This window comes from Aphelocoma coerulescens, chromosome 5 (genome assembly GCF_041296385.1).
Source record: "Aphelocoma coerulescens isolate FSJ_1873_10779 chromosome 5, UR_Acoe_1.0, whole genome shotgun sequence".
Lineage (NCBI taxonomy): Eukaryota > Metazoa > Chordata > Aves > Passeriformes > Corvidae > Aphelocoma > Aphelocoma coerulescens.
Genome location: NC_091019.1, coordinates 40,671,513 through 40,695,842, shown reverse-complemented (window position 1 = coordinate 40,695,842; position 24,330 = coordinate 40,671,513). Strand labels below are relative to the sequence as shown.

Below are 24,330 nucleotides of genomic sequence, written 5' to 3'. Positions count from 1 at the left end.
ATAGAAATAAGTGACATTTTCTGACACATCTAGAAAGACATACTGAATAAAGTGTTGCTAAGTCTTTTCCCTAGTATAATAGTACAGATAAGATACCCACAGAGAAATATCAAGTGAGAAAATATTTAATAAAATTCCTATTTCCATAGAGTAACTTTTTTATGATAGAGTTTAACTAAGCAAAAAATCTTTTTCTGAATTTAAGCAGAATTATTTATGAGTTCAGCAAATAACTACTTGACTAGCTTACTGTTGGCCTGTAGAATAACAATGTGACAGGGTCATTTCTTGTTAAGAGTTCCCTCTGCTTGCAAAACATTATGACAGAAAGACATTCACATGAGCTTAGAATATCTTAAACTTCACAGTTACTCAAATAAGAAAATAATTACTAATAGGGCTAGTGCAGCTATTTTAAATATACTGCTTAAAGAAGAGCAGAGATTTTTCACAGGACCAAAGGACATTATTCATGCTTCAAACAGGAAATAACCAACATGTAGGAAAGGAATATGAAATAAAGTAACAATTTTATTTTAAAAAACCCAGCAAATAATGCTGTGGATCCATACATTCTGCAGAATACACTTCTAATCAATGAGGATTCATATCATAAAAAGGAATACAAGGTTGCATTGCTAAAAAGAACTTTGATCTATCCTAATGTCATAGAAAAAATGTTAAATACGGTCCAGTATATCCCAAATATAAATTTAAAGCAGTATTAATGGGATTTTAAAACAGTAATTCCACTTATATTCTAAGCTACTTTATGCTTTGACTGGAATTTAACTGCTATACTTTTAAGAAAAAATAAAACTAAGGTAATTACATTAAACAAGCAATATGCCTGAAATGTACAGTAAAAACACCAGAAACAGGTACCTACAGATATCATCAAAAAATACAAAATTTCTAATGGCCTATATATGACTCAAGCCCAGGCCCCAGCCTTAGGCTTATACTAGTGTTTCCATGTTTTGAACAAAAAATACTTTGGAATACTGTATGTCACAGTTGTATTCTGTAAAAAGTGTGGTGGTCATGTTGTGGAACAGCCTGCTGCCAATACAAGACACTAATTTCAAAGACAGGAATACTATGATATGTCTGAAAAATGTTTGCAAGGCAAACAAAACTAAGCATCTTTTATAAGAGTTCAAAAAGAATTTGAAAAAAGTCTAAGAGAATTAGAGAATTACCATAATATCCCATAGATGTGTCTGATTTTTAAAGCCTACTTTGAATGTAGGACTTCATGAATTCAAGAGGTTTTTCCTGTTAAGAACTGCAAAGCCGCTCCAAGAGCTTTCATCATTTTCATCACTTAACAAAAAACAGAAAAAAGTAGATTTCTCCCAATTAAATTTTCTAGGAAAAGGAGAAATAAGCCAAATTCATTCTGAAGAAAAAATGTATTACATTCATCTCATCATATAGTTCTTTTAAGTTCAAAGAATATTAAAAAATGCACATATCTAAGCAATTTAAAAAATATTCAGTGCAGATAGTCCTTTCAACTTACAATGAAGTAAAAATAGCAATAAGGGCAATGGAAATAACACAAATAAAGAAAAGACTGTTTAGTACTTACTTGATGTTTCTAACAACTCTTGATGCAAAGAGTAAGGAACTAATGGATCTGGCAGATCTGCAAAAAAAGCTTTAAGAGCCCCAGCCACGGCATTCACTGTTACTCCCATTGATTCTAGACTGATATTATGATCTGCAAAACAAAATTTGAAAAATTAAATAGCAGTGTAAGTAAAACCTACTGTTATCATTCCTTATAATAATTTATGAAAACAAGAATTTATTCAAAACACTGAAAACTAAAATTTTGCCAAATGGTTATTAAATAAGGCATGAAAAGGCAAATATATTGGTAAGTTGCTACCACGCCGACCGACAAGGAATCACATATGACAAACTCTGACAGTATTACAAAACAGTAGAAGATTAGAAAAATAAAGTTGTCTAATTCTCAATGAAGACTTGAATGTTTCTGTATTTGTCATTTAACTGGCTTCCGATTAATCAATTTTGCCCAGTAAGGAGTTACAAATTCTATTTCCCAAATGCTGCTAAACAGCAAAGCAAGGCATAAAGAAATAGTACATTTATTTTCTTTAACATCTAGGAGATATTTTACTATTTTTCACAGGCTCAACTTCATTATTAACATCCAAGAATTTTTAATAAGAGTATCATTTTAAAAAACAAATACACCAAAGTGAACAGCCTAACCTAGCAATAGCATTTCACTATATTCTACAGTGGCAAAGGCTGTGTTAGAAATTATCCAGACTTAATTGTTAATGTGTATTATTCAAGAGACCTTTCACTCCAGTAAATATCAAGAATTACTATCTTTGGGGCATAAGAAGCAGAAGTGAATGCCTTAATGCCTAGGACTGATGAACTGCTAACACAAGGAGCAGCTATGACTGCACTTAAACTCTTCCAAACCTTCAAATACCACTTAGATAATATTTTAATAGCACTTAATCCAGCTGCAACAAGATTCCCTTCCCACCCTTGGAGCTTCACTGGTAACAACCTGGACTATACCAATACAACCCACCAGAGCATTGAGTACTCAGTGCTATGGAAGTTGATTTGAAAATGCAATCCTTTTATATTGCACTGTGATAAATCCATGGAGAATTCATGTTCTGTTTTGGCTTTAAATAATAAAATCTCAGATTACCTTGATCAAACTGTTTTTGAATGTTGTCTTGATCTGTTTTATTCCCACTAACACGGTACAGGCCTTCAGTACACAATCCTTAGAAGAGGAAGAAAAATAAATAATTAAAAGCAAGTTTATGTACTATAGAGCAAAACAGAACCAGTTATAACTACTAATTCAGAAACCAAAAGTAGGAATACAATTCTTAAGTGCCTAAAAAGTTAACACATTAACCATTACAGGGATATAGGACTACCAAAACACAAAATGTCAGTTGTCTAGAGTCCACTATTCCATTTAATATGAATCAGAGGAAATGACATTGTAGGATAACAAGACTCTGATGGCAGATAGTTGTTGAATAATGTACCCAAAATTATTCTCTCACTGATCTCTATTAGACTGTTGTTATTTATACAGTTTTTTTAATAATAATCAAAAACCTAAATTCTGTGGTACCCACAACATTTATGGTTTTAAAAACTGTCTTCACAGTTTAGGCTTAACAACTTACTGTGGTAAGCAACAACACACTAAAAATACTCTGCAGGGAGGAAAAAAAAAAAAATCAAGCATTTGTAACTGAATCCTGATCTTTTAATTTCATGGTGTAACACACTCCTGTATATGTTAAGAACTTAATCTTCCAACATTCTTTCCCTTTTACCATTTATATTTTATAAACTTTGAATCCATTTCCCCTCACTTCTTATCTAAGGTAAATTATCACATCACTTACAAGTCTTTCTTTAAGGGGTGGGGGAAAAGGGAAAAAGAGGAAAGGACTTAGGAAGCAGAGGTTCCCCAAGCTTCTCATTATTACTTTGTTTTACCACACATTACAGAGTCATCATAATTCCATCAGCCTTTCATGGTAAACACTGAACAGTACACCTTAATTACACACACACACACTTGCACACTCCACTCCAGTGATTATGCTTCCTATCACATTGCTATCTTTTTTGCCCACAGCTACTCACTAAATGAAAGAGTCCATCCTGATATTCACACCATTACCGGAGGTATTTTTCTTTTTTAATTTAGAACCTATTAGGGAATTTAAACAACTTATAGGTCCATAACTCTGCAAGTTACCTTTATGGGTGCAAAATTCTCTGTATGCTAGATCTCCATAACACTACATGGTTTTATTAAAAAATTCACAGGTTTCACAGCTTTATGGAATCTCTTGGCCTTTTGCCATCACAGGTCAAAAACTGAATGCATTTTAGATCATCAGATCAATACTTAACTGCTCTGACACACCACAATCCACCAAGTGTTCCTTTTAAGTTACCAAGAACAATTAAGAACCCTATTACAATGTTCAAAGTACAAAAAGCACTTGACTGGTTCATACAGCTGGGAAATTTTTAATGATTTCATATGACTCTTCTAACTCATTTCCTTCTTAATGCCTCAACAACTCACGTGTCTCTTTACTGGCTGCATCAAGGCTATTTTAGTAAGCAATTCTTCAATAAACTTTCATGTCTACCTTTTAGCTTTCAAATTTCATAGCTAGGAGTTCTCCTATTGTAGCCAGACACCAGAACAGTCCTTTCAAAAAACCTGAGCCTTGTTCACTGATATCCTTGAACACCACCAGAAGGTATAATCTGGTGGCACAGGGCAAAAAGTCAAAAAACCTGAGCCTTGTTCACTGATATCCTTGAACACCACCAGAAGGTATAATCTGGTGGCACAGGGCAAAAAGTGGTTTCAATGACTCAATTGTTTCCCCATCTCAAAGGGTTTTCAAACCTGCCTTCAAAAAAATGCCCGAAATGTGCTATATGTGATCAAAGCCAGAAACACTTTGCATTCTTCTTCCAGAAGCTGTAAATAAACACAGAAGACCACTGGTAGATAAGAACAAGCTATGATCAAGATTCCCTTTGTCTAGTATGGGAGAATTCTCACTTGGAGACCCTACAGCCCCAGGATATTCTTTGTTTTATCCAACTACAATTCAATTTCTTTCTGCAAAAAAAAAAAAAACCTGAATGTGCTGCAAATAGCAGTTTCTGACCCAGCCACTGTTTAGTGTATAGACCCTGAATACTTCAACTGGCTCTGGACATATATGCTCTAGTGTGGTATCTCGGCTACAGCTCTAAGAAACATAGAAAAACAACTTATAGTACTTCAGAAAATTTTCAGGTTAAACACGGAGATGCCTACTGAATTTAGGCATCTTCCAAAAATAGTGAAGTGCTGCAGTTCTGGATAAGCTAACTAAATTTGTCTTCTTCCTCAAGGAAAAACTTTTTCTTGCTTGTGTATATTCTAGAAAGTCACACTTCATGAAACAGTTGGTCAATTGCCATTACACTTTTTCTAAGTTTAATCTGTTTGTGTGTATACACACAGCTAGAAGTCTGAAAGTATTCTTTAAGTAATACTCCAATTCTCTATTGCTTTCTATCATGCAACCAGGTCTCTCCAACGCTTCTTACATCAGGACCTTCAGCAAGTATCAGACATTCTAGTTCACAAGTTTTAGCTTTTAAACTTCTTGCATATCTATAATGTGTATCTATAATAAAAGAAGGAGAGACAGAGAGCACTCAACATTTCTTTTTTCTGGCACCCTTTTAAAAATTTGTTTCCTTCATCTGCAAGCCTCTTGGTTTTGCAGAATTTTTTTCTATGTTCTTACCTTGCTTGCGTTCTGGTCCAGTCGTAATTTTCAATATATCCTTACTGAACACAACTGCTACTGTAATATTATATATCAGAATCATATGATTTATTTGCTTCTCTGTCCTGCTAGCTTTACAACACCGCTAGGTTTAAAAACTTAAGATTCTCCTTACTTCACATCACAATAACCTATATATATTTAACAATCATATCCCCTTTGCCTAGACTACTCTTTTCTCAAGGTTTTCTAGAGCCTAATAAACTCTCTTGCACCTTCTTTTGTGCTGCCAGTTGTGACCAGGGCTCCATCCCATCTAACTGGAACTTCGCCACATGGGGTTCAAAGCATTTCAGAGAAAATGAGCAAGGTGGATCTGCACCTATATGCATAATCAGTCTGTAGGACACTTCCATTCTTAGGCTTCAGTGTATTTTCACAATTCTTGGTTCCTCCATAGAACAAATTAACTACAGCACAAGAGAAGACCAAAGTCAACCTGGTACAGTATCTACTTTCCATCCCATATACTACACTAAGTAGTAAGTGCTTGAGGAGAGACGTAGAAAGGACAGGAGAGGAAAAAACCAAAACCTACCAGCAATCTTTCTGTGGTATATCCTCTCAGCTTCCTGCAGATGGTGGCTTACATAGGCTTTTGCATAAGGCGTTGTAATAGCCACCTGGGGATTTATCCATCACTAATTCACCCAAACCCCTTCAAGTCTTGTGGTCTTTACATCATGGTGAATGCAGCTTTGTCATTCCAGAATGTACATTATGAAAGCACAGAGAGTTTATGCTCAGTATTTGAAGTTTGCATAGTTTTTATTCTTAACAAGAAGTAGTAACTTCTCTACATTTTCCCAGCGCGTTTTTTAAATTTATGTAATTTCTCTTCCTCAGAAATGTTCTAAGCTAATCCATTCAGTTCATCTTTATCCAAGAATTACTATTACTGCCATATGTATTATCTTTTCCAATTCTTTCCTGTTCTGAGAAAGGCTGAACCAAATTGCAACCAGTATCCAAATTGTATGTATACATGGCATTATGTAATAGCATGATTTTTCTTCCTCCATAACACTATTTTTTTTGGTTTTTGCTTGCTTGATAGCAAGTACAGAGAGTTTAAGCTTTCAGAGAGCTGTCTGTGATGATTTCCAAAGCCTTTTCCAAAGTGACAACAGCTATACTAACATTTAGACTGTTGGAAAGTCATAGAGTGTCTGCTAACAACATCCACAGCCAGGTTCTGCTAGCATGTTCTGTCTGTGTTTCTGAATACATGCCACAATCACAGCAAGCCTGTCTCTCCCCAGTTCAATTCCTTCCTCTACAGTGGCCAATGGTACTTTCCAGGACTCATTCTTCACTACAATAGTGAAGACTATCATTCCCACACTTACCTTTATAAATTCGGTGATCTATATATTGCTCTAATTTTATTCCATGGATTGATCTGCTGTACCTCTTTCCAACCCCTATGCTACAACACAAGACTAAAAGGAACCACCAATTTACTGATCCAAAACATTAATTTCTATGTACGCCTAGAATGCATGTAATTACCAAGCAAAAAACTCTAAGTAAGAATCTAGCACTAACTTTACTTACATAAAGCACATTTAATGTGTCCTTTTCAACACTGACATTTAAAGACACATGACATTCAATTCACACACTGAAAACCAGAACCAAAAATAAGTTTCTAACTGCTTCTTGAAATAAAATAATTTATAGCATATTGAAATGTTCAATAAACAATAAGCAGTGTAAGGAAATAAGCAGTACTTTTAGAAAGACTTATAATAGGAAGCTCTCCAAAGCTGAATTAACATTTCTACAATTTACACTAACTGATTATTAAACAAGCCCTCAATCATTTATGAAGTGCCCCTCAAGCCCATATTTTATGGCCCGTTCATTTTGAAAAAAAGAACAAGAGACTACAATTAATATGACATTACAAACATGCCTAGGAAAAGGTAGGTGCATTCTTTGCTTCATTAAAAATGGGTGACAAGTGAAGCATTGTAGTTTTCCAGGCATATAGTACAGCTGTTTAGTCACTTTGGGTCTGGAGAATGCAGACGGAGTAAGTGGAGCAGCGTAACTATCGTACATACCCTGGCATCTTGGTCCTACCTGCATTGTTTAGGAATTCTTTATGTAACTCCCATGATGTTTCCTTTGAAGAGATAACTCATTAGCCATACAACCCAAGTGCACAACGTGTTTTATGAGTATTTCAAAACATATTTGTTTACAGTTTTCAGTGATTCTCTCTACTGCTACTATTTCTCTACTAACTTAATGCATCTGCTCCTCCCCCATTTGGTAGTCAGTCTTCCATTAGGAGAAATGACTGATTTACCCTCTTGAGTTTGTTTCCTCCCTGTTGATTAATTTCAAAGTAACAAAACACAAACCGGTGTACAGTCTCCTAACTACTGAAACCTATTCTATGCCAGTTTTGAAGTGATCACAGAAGGAATTCTCAGGAGATCATCTAGTGCAACCTCTTGCTCAAACAACAGTCAACATAGAATTTAGATTCGGATGCTTGTCTACACTTCCCTTGAATGTCTCCAAGATACCCCACAACCTCTCTGGTTAACCTGAACCACTGCTTTAATAACCTTCAGAGCAAAAGTACTGCCTTTCTTTTTAATCAGAACCTCCTGTATTAGTGACACTGTTCTTTAGTTCTTTAGCCTGGCTGCACCTTGTCAGTAACCTCCTCATAGGTATGGGAAGCCGCTTCTGGGTGCCTCCTCAGCCTCTCTCTCCAACCTGAATAAACCCACATATTAGGAACTCCAGCCCCTGACCTCTTTTTGCCAGACTCAAGTTTGTCAACACCTTTCTTGCAGTATTTCAGATGATGTCCAGCAAGTGCAGAGCAAAACTTAGTAACCACTTCTGCTCTGTAATGCCTGCCCTTCTACTGGGACAGTCCAATACAGAAGGCATGATCAGCCTATTATCCACCATGACTGCAAGATTCTTTTCATTAGCACTGATACGGCACCAGTCAAGTCCTCAGCATGTACTGTTGCAGGTGTTTAGTCCTTGCAATTCTAGTTGAAGGGTTCGGCATTTGTCCTCAATGAATTCCTTCAGGTTCCTACTATCCCATTCCTCCAGCTTGTCTATGTTCCCTTGAGCAGAAGCCCTGGTCTTAAATACATTAACCACACCACCCACTCTAGAATCACTCACCAACTTGATGAGGGTACAAAATGTGTTGTAGAGCTATTTAAATCTATTGTTACTGTACCTATCCAGAATCAAAAGTAACAGAAGCATGGCCAGAGGTGTGTTTTTTGCTAAACATAAAGCTTCATGGGCAGATGGGTGAACTTAACTGAACAATATGACTGAAAAAGATGGTCTAACTCCCTGCCTCATCAATCACTGTTTCTGTCCTTCCCTTGCTCCTGCTCCCTGCCTTGCACTTGTTTTGGCACATATTTGACCCTTAACTTACCAGGTGTAATACTACACAGCAGGACTTTTATCATTTTTGCTGATACAGCTTTTCAAAACAGTGAATGCCACTGATTCAGAGACATCTGACAAGTACCCAAATTAAAAAGTGGCAGAAGCATACAGCAGGAGAGAATCTTTCTGGCTATTATACTATTTCTTATGAAATTACTCTGAGAATGCCAGCTCTCATACACCAGGCCAGGGGGATGTCCGGTTCTGTCCTCTCTGTCCGAAACACCAAGCTCCTAAAACCCTCTAGGCTCTCCCAAGCCCCTTGAATAAAAGGTAAGGTAAACAACCTTGAATTTCTGGATTTTCCAGCCACTAGGAATATATTTCAATGATTTACCTGACATTTTTACCACAAGCAGCACTGCTGATTCATTTTCTTCGCCTATTTCTATCAAACCTCATTCTCTGGAGACAAACTTTGCCTTATCTATGCTGTCAGTGTAAAAATCTGGCCTCACTGCAAATACAGCATAAAAGACCTTGGTGTAACCTAGGTTTGAAGGAATTCAAAGAAGGCAATATTCTTTTACTTGAATTACCTCCAAAACTAAATTTAGCAGCATTACAAAAATGGTCTCAATATCAAAAGCAGTAATTATTGTACATATACCAAGTACACGATTTTTAATTTCTCTTATAGCTCTCCATAGGAAGCATGTGAGATATTGACACTTAACTCTGTCAAATTCCTTCTTCCGTCTTTATTCCATTCCTTGTCTCATATTAATTGAGTAACTAAATTATTAAACCACAAATTATTCTAGTAAGCTTCTCTTTGCTAAATTATTTCATGTACAATTAACAATCTATTAATATTATGAGTTTTCTATGAAGTACAGAATTTAAAATTTATAATCTGCTCAATGAAGTACATGGATAGCAATATTCTATAAAAAAATTAAAAACATTTGAAAGCTCAGAGAAAAAAAACTTTAAAATACTGATATTAAAGTTGAATATCTTCAAGAGCTATAATTACTAAATGGCAAAACTGCTAGTATTTGTAATGTTAATTTGCTGTCTCCTTCCTTAGTAAACAGAATGAAATGTGATCTATACCAAACTTTCCACCAATGCCTGAACAAATACAAATAGTAAACCCAAAAAAATACTGAAACATTAGAAAACCCCTCATATGCTAATAGTATCAGTTAGCATAAGTCATCTTGCCTGAATTATTTTAAGTTTGGGAAAAGTTAAAAATCAACAACAGTAGGTGCTGAACAGTACACAAACAGTACATGGAATAGTTCATCACTAAATTCAGGGTGTGTATAACAGCATAAAAATGTTACTAACAAAACACTCAAGCTACAAAGTTAGCATAAACATGTACACTCTTTACACTTACAATCGAACATTCAGTAAATATTTTTCCATTACATTGCAATACAAAATTCAAACCATATCAACATTTTGTTGAAGACATTGAATTAGCCTTCAGAAATCTGTTCCTCTCTCTCAAAAAAAATTATCAGCGTATCAGAATATCTACCTTATTCTCTTCATGATAATTATTAGAGAAACACAGAATTCATGCAATTCATACAGCTAAACAGTTTAGTTTCAAAAAGTATCTCAGTTCTGCTGCCTATATTTCAAAAAAATGAATTGCACTAAAAAAGGTAATGGTCTACATTGGATTTTTTTTTTTTTTAAAGAGCAGGTAATCTTTTTTCTAGTATGTCTTAGCATAGCACCATTACTTCTACATAAAAACAGCCACTGCAATTTTCTTAAAAATTAAAACTCTAGTTTCCCTGCTAAATACATTTTCATAAACCTAGTTTGCAGAAAACTAATACACTTTAGAAGTTCATTTCAAATGATGCAACAAAATTAAGTTCTCTTCAGTCCATCAGGAGAAAGCAAAAAACAGACCAGAACAACTGTATCATCAAAATACTCTTTTGGAAGCCCATAATCAAAAATAGCTACCAATGACAAAGAGTCAATTGAAATAGCTGCCCTCATAGGCAAGTTACAAACTGACTTGCAAAGGTTGTGACAGAGGTAAAAGCATACAAATATCATACATGTCTAGTGACAGAAAAGTGTTCATATAGTCTGTAAAAGGTTACAGATAAGATCACAGGATCTTTACAAAAAAATCAGTTTTCCTGAAAACATTATACATTTATACCAAGACGTTTAGTGGAAAACTTTGTAATTCACCATTGGCAAGTTACTTACCTGAAAAAAAAAAAATCTTTTGATCATCTTCAGTGAACCAAGAAAGAGCTCTGACAACCAAACAAAATATTACTCATCCTGCTATAATTACAATGAATTCAAAAATTAAAGGCTTGGATAGAAAAAAGGTTTTCCTATAATCATGGACAATGCAGAAACACAGAAGCAAAGTTTGTTTACAATATTTAGCAAATCTTTGCTTCTTTCTTATCCAGAAGTTCCAGTGGTATAAAATTTAAGATGTTCACACATGATACTGTGCTATTTTTTTTTTAATCAATAGATTCCAACAAGACCAAGTATTATATGCTATTGCTGCTTCATACCCCCAGTACCAGTGACAGTGCAGACTGTTGTGAAATGGAGATTCTGACATATATTTACAGCTTACCAGCTTTAGATCTACTCAGGTATTAACCACTTTGCCCCCTAGTTTCTGCTTCCAGTACTATCAGAAGATTACAAGGTGATTCAAACTCTGTATTATATATCAAAAACTAACTTGTTGGCTCCATAAAGCTAAACCAATTTAGAAGAAAGCTTTTTGTTGAAAAACACTAAAGAGGAACACAGAGACAATAACCTTCACCTGCAGGCACAGACTTGGGATCCCTCATCTTTACCAGATCACCCTTTACATTGACAGGAACAATATGGCTTCTTCAGAAGAAAAAAATCTGTTTATTTACAAAAGGCTAGAACTTTTAAGTTCCTGAATTTACTTTAGTTTTTCCAAACTGTCCCTCTTCTACTGACAAACACTTTTTTTTTTGTGAGGCTATTCCAGAATATTATGGTAAAATAAAAATCTGATAGTATTTTCTGCATGTGCTCGATTATTTAAGGTTTATGGTGGAACAAGAATATTCAAAGACACTTTAAGGTGCTATTGTCTCATCTAGGCATCTGAAATACAGAAAACTTTTTCACACTGTGTACTTTCTAGCCTCGGCCAAAATTTAGAGTCGGTACAAAGCATTGCCTTGCATAATTTCATAAGACAGAAAGAGGGAACATTAAAAATTAAGATAAGCCCTTCAAACAGAGATTAATCACATCTTCACAAATTCAGCCACAATCCAAATTACATAGGAAGGAGCTGAACTCCATGAAAGTACCTGAAAAGGAAATGCTAAACAATTATATCCTCTGTAAGAGAAAGATACAGATTAGCCAAACTGGAAAAGACTGCACTTCTTGATTAAAAAGACCATGATAATAAACACTGGTATTCAGTGCAGTTCAAATTGACAGGAGGCTGACTTGCTAAGAGACAGAGGAGTACTGAATAACTCCCCAGGGCCAAGCAGCTTTATCACAAAGGAATGGTACCATTCTGAACTCCAGCCTGGAGCCAGTAGGTCCTGACTTGTCTTGTGCAGACTGATAAATCTTCAAAACTGTATTTGTGGAATTTTCTCACAGTCACAAAGTCAATGATGTGAATCTATCTCAGTACAGGATTTGAAGGCAATGCAAGTGAACATTCTCCTCTCTCAAAGGTAACAAATACATTCTATCAGAACCCTGCTTGAACCTCAAATGCCTACAGCATATTAATTCAGTATAAAAATAATACACACCAAAAATAAAACTCCCACAGCCAAGTATGGAAGCTGAAAACAACACCAAAACTACTTACACAGAATCCAGAGTAAGAGAAAGAAAATTGTAATAAAGATCAAAAGTAGAGGTTTTGTTCTAAGTGCTTAAACAAAACGAGCAAGACAACTACTGTCTTCACAGTCACTAAGTATGCAGATGGCACAATGTTTGTCCAGCTTACATTTATGGCCAGAATTAAAATTCTCCAGCTGTACAGCAGCATCCCAGGATGAACTAACATATACGCAGCTAACAGTGAAGTTGTGCCTTCTGAGTCACCACTTTTGAGGAGACCCTACATTTTGAACACACAGCAGCTCAACCAAACATTTTATTTTCCCAAGACAGATCACCAGAAAAGATGTCCTGAATCTTTCAGCTGGTCACACGGTTTGACAATCATGAAGAAAAACAAAAGACAACAAATAATGTTTCCACACTGTTATAGTTCTCTCTCTCACCCCACAAGCTGGTGAAAATTCGTCAGGAGAAATACCTTTTTTTAGAAAGTTTACCACAAAGACAACAATATTTTTAAGCAAATAAAACTCTTAGAACTGAATTTGTAATTTTGTTGTTTGAAAGTATTCTTAAAAAGTGAAACATGCTCAGATTAAGTTATTAGATTCTACACACTCTTGAAATTGGTCTTCAATACCTGCTAATACCTGTTTCATATAGCTACACATAGTAGCTGTATGTACCCACTTTTAAAGAACAGCAATTCCAACAGTGACTCACCCATAATTTACGTTGGCTTGTTTTGGGTTGGGTTTTTTTTTTGCTACAGAAAACAGCAAACACAACATATATATATATATGTTAAACTGCCTATGCTACTCTACTACTCCTTGCCCTTCTTCCTCCTTTCCCATTTTAAACTGGGTGAAAAAAAAAAAAGCAAAAAGCAAGAGGGAAGAAAATACAGCTCTTACCTTTAATCCATAGAAAGTAAAGGTTAAAGACAGACCTATACAAATATCCCTGACTCTGAAGTGCCTGAGGTTTCACCTAATTTTTTAATTGCAATAATGCAGTATGTAAGTCTTTAAAAACAGCTATTAGGCTTACCAGCTGTGGTAATTCTTTTGGAAACACTATTCTTACAGATGGCAGCAAAACTGAATTTTATTATAAGAAAGAAAACCCTTCAGCGTTACTCTTGCTAAAACTGCTACTGTCATCTTACAGCCAAAATTGTATTAGAGATCTAAGCAAATTAGAAAAACGATGCTGTTTTACTTTACACTAAAGAACATCCAATTGCAGACACACATCAAAAGATGGTCCTGCATGTTTCAGTTGTCACACTGTCATCTACTTTAAATACAGCAATATAGCATTTATAAAACTTCAGAGCAAGCAGGATCTACACACTAACTGAAAAGTAGTGCTCACAAAAACAAACAAACCAAAAAAAATCCCCCCAAAACCCCAAAAAAAACACAACCACAGGTCACTCCCAAACCTCAAAACAAATCCCCACTCCTAACTGTAGTCTTCTGTTGGACCAGCAAAATCATCCTACTTGCCTCATGGTCACACAGTAAATAGGCTGAAAGCAGGGACAAACACACAACCAGGAAGCCAAGGAGAAAGGAGAGAGAGAAAACCATACTGTGAAATTACATCTTAAATAGATTAACATTTTTCATGGAGAATTACACAGTGTTTAGAAAATAAATGTTTCTGTCTCTGCGACAAGTTAGAATGCAAAACTAGGTTCACCTTCAAAATCAAGAAAGCAAGCTGACTAATCAAACCAAGTCAGAAGCCATTTCAAGTACCTGTTCTCTATAATTGGAAAAGGCGGATTTCAGAGCTTTTAAATATGTGAAAGAAAACGCAGTGGCAATAGTAAGACATGTAAGACTGGACTGCCATTGGGTTAAACGTCATTTGGCATTAGACAGGGATATAAGTTTTTTAAATTACAGGGAACATATTAAACTTCAGACATTAGTAAAAAAGTAATTAAGTATTTGTATAAATTAAGTCAAAAAACCATCACATATTAAGCATACAATTTAGAAAACGTTCTTTCTAAATGTGCCTAACCCCCAATTATTTATTTATAGTAAAAAATTCTGTAAGTACTTTATAACAGAAAATGAGAGGCTTTACTCATTATGCAAAATGGGCAAGTCTTTCCTCTAACAGTCCTCCTATCTTACCTGTATCTTCAATGAATTGCACACATTTTTCAACAAACAGAGGTATTGGTTTCTCAGGTGTAACCAAATCCTGTAGGGGCATCCCAAAGTAATTACTTTCCCAGTTTCTACGGATTGGAGGATTGAATGTCTTAGTTTTCTTTTTCGGCTACAACAAAACAGAGTTATTTAAGTAATATTCAAGTAACATTATAACCAACTCATTCAGTAAACACAACTAGATCATATATCTATCAGACATTAAAATCCCTCTACGGCAAACTGAATGAATAAAAATTAAATGCACTTTTAAAATGATAAATTTATAATTACTTAATTATAAAGTAATTATGCATAAGATACAAAGTACTCAACTTCTAAAAGTTTTGATCCTTTTTGTATTACACTAGGAACAGGATGACCCAATATATCAGTAACTGAAAGACCACAGGAACAGGAGACACCACTTGTTTAGAGTGCTGTGACAAGTCTTTCAGCACAGCTCACAGGAATCACATCTGAACCACACCTCTTTATAAATTGTCAGGATAAAACTCCGGTGTCATATCACCAAAACAAGGCTGGTGTCTTCTGCATATATTTAAAGATACTAAATAATCTTTATATTGCAACTATACAAGAAACATGACAATGGAGAATAACTAACAATCAATAAGTCTTGAAGTTAAAGTTGCAGGCACTCCTATTACGCATGGATGCTTTGTTACAGGCATAGGATTTTAGCCAAAAGGAGGTTTGCACACAATCAAATCTAAGATGGAGAGTTTCATATGGAATTTTCCTGGTTTTATTTTTTTTCCCACTGAGAAGGACTTTTATCAGTGGAACTGATAAACCAGCCTTGGATGATTACAAGAATTATATTGTATCAGATACCATAATGCATCTCTGAATATTGATGAAAATATAAATTACATCAAAAAATATTTATTTAGGCAGCATCCAGCTCAGATGAGCAACAGCTGAAAGGGCCAAGCTGAAGCTAAACAATGTATAAAACTCACTGAAAACATTTCTGTCAAATGTTAAACGAAAGATCATTTTAGATACATATATTAAGGCAGTAAAGAAAGGAGAAACAACTCAATTTTTTTTCCCAGGATGTTCACTGCACAGCTCCACCATCACAGAATAAATGAAGCAACACTCAAGACTGTGTATTTAAGATCAACAAGATAGAAAAAGACTCTGTGTGTCTCTTGGAAAGCAGTCAGGCAAATGGAATAATAAACTAGGACTCCACAGAAATTTTATGAAAATTATGAATATTATCTGGGTAGAATACCTGGACATAGTATGAAATACCAGACACAGCTACAAAATCGGAGTAAATAGTGCTCTTTTCCAATAATTGTCCTGCTTTTAGAAGAAAGGTTGCAAGGAACTGTGATATCACGTTTGACATTATGCACACAGAAATGCAAAAAGGTTTCTTAGATGAACTCTTTACTTGAAAACAGTATAATCCCCAGTTTGGAAAGTGAAAATTTGTCTAAAGAACTTAATGAAGCATAAAGAATAAAACAATAAAGAGAAAAAGGAAAGAACCCTGAAGTCCTTTGCAAACTGGTCTAAAGGCAGAGTACAAGATATGATCACTGCAAGACTATTCCATAAACATGAAATTACAATTTCACAAGGCCGCTACAACAATAAGTTTATCAGCTATTTCTCATCAGCTATCTCTCATTATGTATTTTGTACCTCTCCTGTCCAATATTTATTAAAATATCTCTCTCATTATTTTCTTTTCTTCTGGGGTATATGAGTGCATAAACTCTCCACTGACAGCATAAATCAAATCCTCCTGCAAATAACACTATCTACATGATCTTTACAAAAAATACTTCTGTAAATTAAAAACAAAACTTTAAGGCATTAAGAAAAACCAACATGCTACTTCCTGATTTTAGACTTCCACACTTTCCTGAAGTTGTTGGTCTAGATTTCTTAAGTGAAGAACTTGTTCTGAACAAAAACGTGTACTGTGGTGCAAAAGACCTAATCTTTGCCAAAAGACTAATTGGCTTCAGGGAAAAAAATATGGGTCTTATTTCTAACAAAATTAAGTCTTAGTGAAAGCTTTCTTTAACCCCTGTTCCCCACTCTGAGAAAACACCTTTTTTTCTGATCTATCAGACATAGAATGGAACTTTCAGATTTTCTAGTCAAGATAGTGACTACCATTTAATTTTACGCAGAAAAAGTTCTTTTAAAATATCTCTAATGAAACAATAAACAGAAACTGTTAAGCACTAAAGTATTCATTTAGTTAAACAGCGCCTGAGTAAGGTGAACCATAATTCCTAGATTTTGGCAAAGAGATTATGATTTTGCCCCAGGTATTTTTAGTTCAATCATCCTCCCCAATACACCTACGCCCGACAATGCAGCAGTCATGTAATACTGCATGCAGCAAGTACTAATCTAGGCACAGCCAAAACCCATTTTGTATGCTTCTCCTACATCATCATAAAAAAATAACTAATAGGCACCAAGTTAAAGAAGACAAGAACCAGCACAAAAGTTTTGTGACTTAAGCCTAGCAAAAAGCTCATTGTTTCACATACCACTGTTTTCCTGTTACTAATTAAAATACAGGCCCAAGACCGTGAAGTTGAAATCCTTTGTTTTCGTATAGATCTGTGGGGCTTTGTATAATTGATTGCTGCACTTACGTTGAGCTTTCAGCATGGGTTTCACCACTTGCTTCTTGCCAAAGACAACTTCTCATCATACCCTAACAGAGATTAATGCCAAACCTCCAACTGATCCTTATATATTTTGGCAGGAAAGCATTATAACTCTGATAATTCCAAACTTGCCTTGCATTGCATTTACTTGCAATATTGTTTTATTTTGCAGTACTTCAATCACCAAGATACATGTTGCAAAAGATTAGCTAAAGTCCTCTTAACATAAGACAAGGTAAACACAAAAACATAGTCTAGCATGCCACAGTATCCAATTCTTGATTTCAAAGAAATATTATTACAAAGAACATTAACTTTGAAAATATAGATGTAAAGAATACCCAAGCTTAACCTCTTGACTCCAGGTACTAGGGAACCAGCTAAGTAACACTCATCATCTAGAGAGAAACTAAGCTAAGACTTAGCCAGTTGTGAGTCTTGAGGGTATAATGCACTTAAATACAACCTTTTAAAATTAACCTAGAAAACTAAAAACTGCCAAAATCCTATCAAGTCCCTTTATGGATGGGCTGCTTACTCTAGCAAGCCCTCTGTTCAAGACAGGCTTTTTTTTCCTCTCACTGCCATCCCACCAGAACTACCATCAATAATTTATTTATTTAATAAGAAATTCAACCACTTCTCTACCTCCAAAAGACTTCACTACTACTTTTGTTGCAAAGGAAATTTTCTGCCTGCATCATTTGCAGTCAGCCCTAGGGTCATGGAGGGCAAAGTCTGTATTTTCAGGACTTCATAAAACCACACACCATGAACAGCATTCACTTTATAGGCTTAATAAAGTATTTGTAATCTCTAATTCACAGCCAGCTCTTCAGAAATTATATGATATATGAATAATGCAGATCACTGTCCCTAACATGCTCTTTCTTCACTTCATGCCTTCTGCCATTTTTAGAATTCCAGCTTGTTACACTGTTTTAAACTACAGAGGCTCAAGAAGGCATATGGCTCTAAATATGCATATTAAGAGTGTTAAATTTGAACAGATGAAACCTGAAAGTACAGATTCTAATATTTCCTATATTCCTCAGAACAAAAAAAAATTCACTGCACATTCCAGTCTGAAGTACAGTATTTTGCTAAATTAACCACTGAATTTACACAAGAACAGCTGAATAAAAATATAAGTTGATCTGCCATTGCTCACATGTTTACCATAGTCTTATTAAAACTGAGATCAACACACATGGGCTCTACAGTTCCTCACACTATTTCTGTAATGGTTTTAACACAGAATTTCATATAGTTTTGAAATTATAATGGCAGCAAGCAAGTTTAAGCATAGAAAAATAGATGAGAAACGTACTACTTATATCATGTTCTAAAAAGTCAAAGTAAAATATGTGAGAATTCATCAAGATGCTAGTGGATTTTTCTTGCTGAAATACTGAGGAAAGTGTTCAGATTCATTTAAAGTAAAAAGCATCTTACAATCAATCATCTTGGTATAAATGAAAATGGAAAGAAGTAATTCACAAACTTCTCTGGAAGCAACCAGTGTTGTTTGCAAACAGGATTACAAAGCAATGTTTTAAAACACTGTTTCTCAGATTTAGCAATACAGATGGAAACTCCATTCACCAAAAAAAAAAAAAAAATCAGACGTTGAATAACCAAACTACTGACCCTTGGCCAAAGAACATATAGTGGAACTTTTTCAGATTTCAACAATGACATGCCAAAGAATTATCATTGAACAGGTCATTTATTGTACTGTTTACAAGATCTCTCTAGTCTCTGTGGTGGGTGGATTTGTTAGGATTTCTTTTCAGAAGTACTTAAAATATTCAAGATAAGGCTTTGCCTTTCCCTTTGCAAAAACGTAGTCAGGGTATTTGTTGTTCTTTATATGTTGTGGAGGATAAAAACCTAAACAACACTAATCTATAAGAGGAGAAAAAAAACACAGCCTAAATTAGACACGGAAAGTATCTCAAAGTGTTCACAAAGATAAGAGCTCTAAAGCAGGTGGGTAAAGTTTTAATATACATCAATTCCATTGTAAAAACAAATAACAAGGTTATTAATTGTCATTATATGGAATAGCTACAGGTTTCCACATCAGGCAGGCTTCCTGCTGAAGAGGGAATTACTAAATTAAGACAAGGATCAAAAACAACTGGCTATTATTTCATAGTAATAATAATAATTTTAAAAAATCATTGATAATAATTGATGACTAATTTTTTAAATATTTACACTGGGCTTGTTTACACAGTGAGAATGGAAAGCCAAGGACTACTGTGGTTTGGGCTTTCTATTAATGCATAAAATGCATCAGTTGCAGCTTTAAGGTTATTGCACACACATGAAGCAGTTCTTCCTAAGATATTAGAAGGCTTCCTTCAGCAAGATCCTTTTCCTCTAGGAATGTTCATGCCCTTTCATGACCTGAAATTTTCTGTAGTTTGTTGTTTTGTATCTCCAAAGTAATTAAGTTAAACTATTTTTGTCTTCAGTTTATGATACAGCTTGCAAGGCTGCTGCTTTTCATGTGTACCAACACCAATAATGTTTATACTAGACCTTAATGTTAAAAATTCTAATTGAGACAAGCATCTACTTGTAATTCCCACTTCCAATTTCTGATAAAGACATGGAGATGAGTGAGCATACATCTCAGCTGGAGAGGTCTAACTTGGCAAAGAAGAAACAGGACAAAGCTACATTTTAACACTTTAGTCTGTGCTTAGATCCTTTAAGTTTGTGAACACCACGATGGAAATAAACAATCAAACATAGAAAGCATGACAATATAGAGGAGAATTTACTCCACAAAATGCATTTTTTTGCTATTTTGTTTAGCAACAACAGAAAGGACAAGGTGCTTTTCTCATAAGAGAAACTTTACAGAAGAAGTTCTGTAGGTGAAGGAACAGGCTACTACAGCTTAACAAATACTAGCACACAACATGCACTTCAAATATTGAACAACATGCACTTGAAGTATTTCAAGCTCAGTGTGCACACACAACTCCACATGAACGTGGCTAAAAAGTCCTGTGATTGAAGCCAATCTGCTTGCTTTCTTCACCTCCTCCTCCCTTCTCTTCATATTTATCCCTACCAGAAAAAGTTCAATGGTCAACTTGTTAATAGCACGTGCAAGGCCATATAATGGATTTTTCAGAACATTTAGACACATGCTAATAAAATAAAATAGGATAAAGGTGGGTGTATCACAGATTAGACTATACTGATTCAACCTTTTCCACTTTTCTAGAGGCAAAGATAGAACTACCATCTCTTTGTTGGTCGTACCAATCTGGACTTTAGTAAGGCACTTGGTGATGGCATATAGGAAACTACAGTGACAACTGGAGGAGCAGAAAAAAGATGATCTTCAACAACAAAAAGGACAAAGTCATAGAGTAATGGAAAAATCATGCACTGGAATGCGCAACTAGTAACAGTTATGTGCTGTAATGTGCCTGTAGCACCTGCTCTAATGTACAGATACTATGTGTATGTACTATACAGGTGCATATGTACAATAAACCACCTGTACTACACAGAGTGAAGTCATTACCTGGAAATTATCAAGGACAAGAGCAGGCCAAAGGTACCTAAAGTGACAGCAACTGCAGCTAAGCAAAGGTTGGGTACAATCACACAACTGTCGGGTAATTTCTAGTAGACATCAGCAAACATTAAGATTATATGATGCACTGTTATGACATTCCTTGCAATACTATGCACAGTTTCAGTCACCCTCATTCAAAAACACAGGTTCAGAGGACAATTCCAATTTCTCTTTAAATCTTCTAAAACTCAGGTCAAGAAGCAGCCATTTTTTCTTTACCAGTTTGGAGGTGACCAGACAGAGAAAAAAACATTCCAGGAGAGAAGCTACCACAAGGAAGGGTGAAAACTAGGAATTGCAAGATTGCTCACCAATACAGAGGAAACAGAAGCTCTGGATGAGTTTTTCAGATTTAATGAGTAATGAGGGGATAAAAGTTTTCAGAGGAATTATATTGCTGTGATAATTTAAAGAAGAGCTCAAGGACAATTCTCTTCCAGTTCTGACTACCAGTGTACTGAAAAAAAGATCTAAGAACACTAGCACAGTGTTATGGACAAAAATAATGGGCAAATAATTCAGACCAAAGCACACTTGCTTAACTGGCCTGAATTTTAAATTGTTTCTTTTGGTAGTAAGAAACGTTAGATGACCTTGCAAGTAATGTTACCTGCTTTCCACAGATTTGTCATTGCTATACTTTCCACAGTAAAACATTTTAATTTATGCTTCCAAATAGCAACAAGTAGCACAATTCTGACTATTTACTTCTGCCTTTAATAACATGCGTTCACAATAGATTTTTAAAGTTTGATACATAAGTGTTAGGCAAACTATAGCTGTTCATTTTCCCACTCTACTGTTTGTCAGATCTTGATTCCTCCTTCCTACCCACCCAACTCTTGCCTTTTTGCCTTCAGTTTTTTTACCTGAACCCTACAATCACTCTACATCCATTTTCTGCCTCCCTATAAACATCCTAGTGCCCATATTTTTACATGATTTTATCTTGTGAGTTGGGAGACCGGGGTCCTGAAAGAATCAGGGCAGAATGAGCATCCTGCAGCACAGTCATGTCTCTCCTGAGACACCTTACAAGAAACCCACCCAGAAACACCACATCTCAAACAAAAATGCAAGGAGTATCAAGAGTGTTACACCCTACTCGGGCTTAAAATAAAATAATCAATCTCTGAAAAAGACAACTAGGACTTCAGACTTCAAAGTTCAAGTTTTTCCAAACAAATTCATTTTGTTCATAGGATTTCTGTATTTCAGAATCACTGTAATTAAAGCAAGAATAGTTACACATGTATCCTATGCTCCCTTTACAAAGAGCTGAACAATTCAGAAAAAATATCAGCAAGAGATTTAAGAAATAGTCAGAAAGAAAGTACACAAGTTCTATTTATCTCTTTCACATTCAAGCGGTCAAAATTCTCAAAAAAACTCAGCAAGTAATCTGTAAATAGTGGTGCACTAACATCTCTCGCATGGACCAAATAACACTTGACAAGAAAAATATAATTTGAATAATTTTTTGTTTCTGTAATAAAAGACTGCTAGTTGCTCATCCAAAACAACACAGGAAAACATGTGGGAAAAGTTCCAAAATTAATAAAACTGCATCTCTTCTGACCATAAAATTAAGCATTAAAAAACCCAAAGGAACAGATAATGAACTAGAATGACTCACTTGAACTGGAACTGCTCTCACTTCAACTTCATTCAAGTCAACACAGAAGTCACTACTTATCAAAAGCACTGAGCACTCAAGATAGCACTCAAGATACTTTGAAAACTTGCAAACATTTGAGTTATCAAGTTAAATTTGTTTTCTCAATCATTACAATAATTTCCACGATTATTAAAAGTTTTCTCTAATAGTAGCAGCTTTGCTACTTGCAAGTAAAAAAAAAACCAAAACACATACAACCCCCTCCCAAAAAAAACCCCCAGATAACCAACAAATCACAAACCAAAGCAAAGCCAACCAACCAAAACTTAAAACAATTCTACTCTTCAAGAAACTTATCCACTACAAAAATTAAAACAGCCTGAAACTTGCAACTCAGGCTTCTTCTCAACAGGCTAAAGCCAAAAGTGGAGGCTTTGGTAGAGGCATCAACAGGTTTCCTGACACAATTACAGGAAGAGAAGACCCCACTCTACTAGATCTACTCAGTTTAAAATATAAATATTCAACACAGAATAACTCTGTGTCAACACAGCTGGGACAGCAGGAAGATTTTGAAACTACGTTTCAATTTCTATGTAACAAGATTATTTCAAGCAAAAGGAGTCCAGAAGTTGGACTCAATTATCTTTGTGGGCTCCTTTCAACTCAGGATATTCAACAATTCTATGAAAAGTATATAAATTATTGGGGTTTTTTTAAATCTAAGCTTCTCCACAATAATAATTCAAGGTATTTTTAACCATATGATTTTATACCCACAAGACATCATTATCCATGCTTATGAGTAAGCCCTAAGAAAATTTAGTGCCCTTTAAATCAGTCATGTGTAATTCAAATCACAGCTGCATACCAGGAAAAATTTTATCTACTAGTAAAATGTAACTATGCTCTACTTTAACAAAACTTATTTCTACCTGGTTTTCAAGTACCATCAGATTTAAGCTAAAAAAGTGACATTTTGAAAATGCTACAAAAGATAATATTTAAAAGGTCAGATTATTTTTAGACAAGACAGAAAGTATCTAACTGATCAGGAACAGTCTTGATTTCATGTCAACTATACCCAACACAATGACTGCTGGCCTAAAATTAAAATCTAAGCTATAAAGAATGTACATCTAGAACCCACAACACTACTTTGGATGATAAAACTTCTCAGACAGCAAGTCAAAAAATAAGTAACTCTCAGGCATAAAGATGAAAAAGAAACATTTTTCAAGTAAACTGCAACATTGTTATTTTCCTTTTATTTCTCTATTTTGTTCCTTTTACTCTGCTTGAATAGAGAACCTTACAAGTGGTGTAACTTTCAACTTGATCAGCTGTTTGCTCACACTAGGAAAATGCAGCAGTCAGTAGAACTACTATACAAAGTTTCCTTTTCATGCACTTGTTCAAGAGTTCCAGGTAGACAACCAAGACTTAAAAAGAAATCACTCCTTTCATTCACCAGCCCTAAACCTCATTCCAACAGCAAAAACTGCAAGAATTGAAAGAACCGGTTCTACTCAAGAAGTCATAAAACATCTTTTTCCTTAAAAAAAACCCCACCACCTCACTTAAAAGAAAGGAA

At 35.1% G+C, this 24,330-nt stretch overlaps 1 protein-coding gene across 2 annotated transcripts in view; it reads right to left on the bottom strand.

Annotated features, from left to right (window-relative positions):
- Nucleotides 1–24,330, bottom strand: part of ARHGAP5 (Rho GTPase activating protein 5) — a 48,100-nt gene that overhangs the window by 8,548 nt on the left and 15,222 nt on the right. The window contains exons 4-6 of one of the 2 annotated variants that reach the window (XM_069017780.1): nucleotides 14,819–14,966; nucleotides 2,711–2,788; nucleotides 1,595–1,726 (exon numbers count right to left, since the gene is read on the bottom strand). In XM_069017780.1, coding sequence (XP_068873881.1) covers nucleotides 1,595–1,726; nucleotides 2,711–2,788; nucleotides 14,819–14,966 — 358 coding nt within the window. Of the gene's footprint in view, nucleotides 1–1,594; nucleotides 1,727–2,710; nucleotides 2,789–14,818; nucleotides 14,967–24,330 lie in introns of those variants that run through there. The other variant, XM_069017781.1, reaches the window with a different exon arrangement.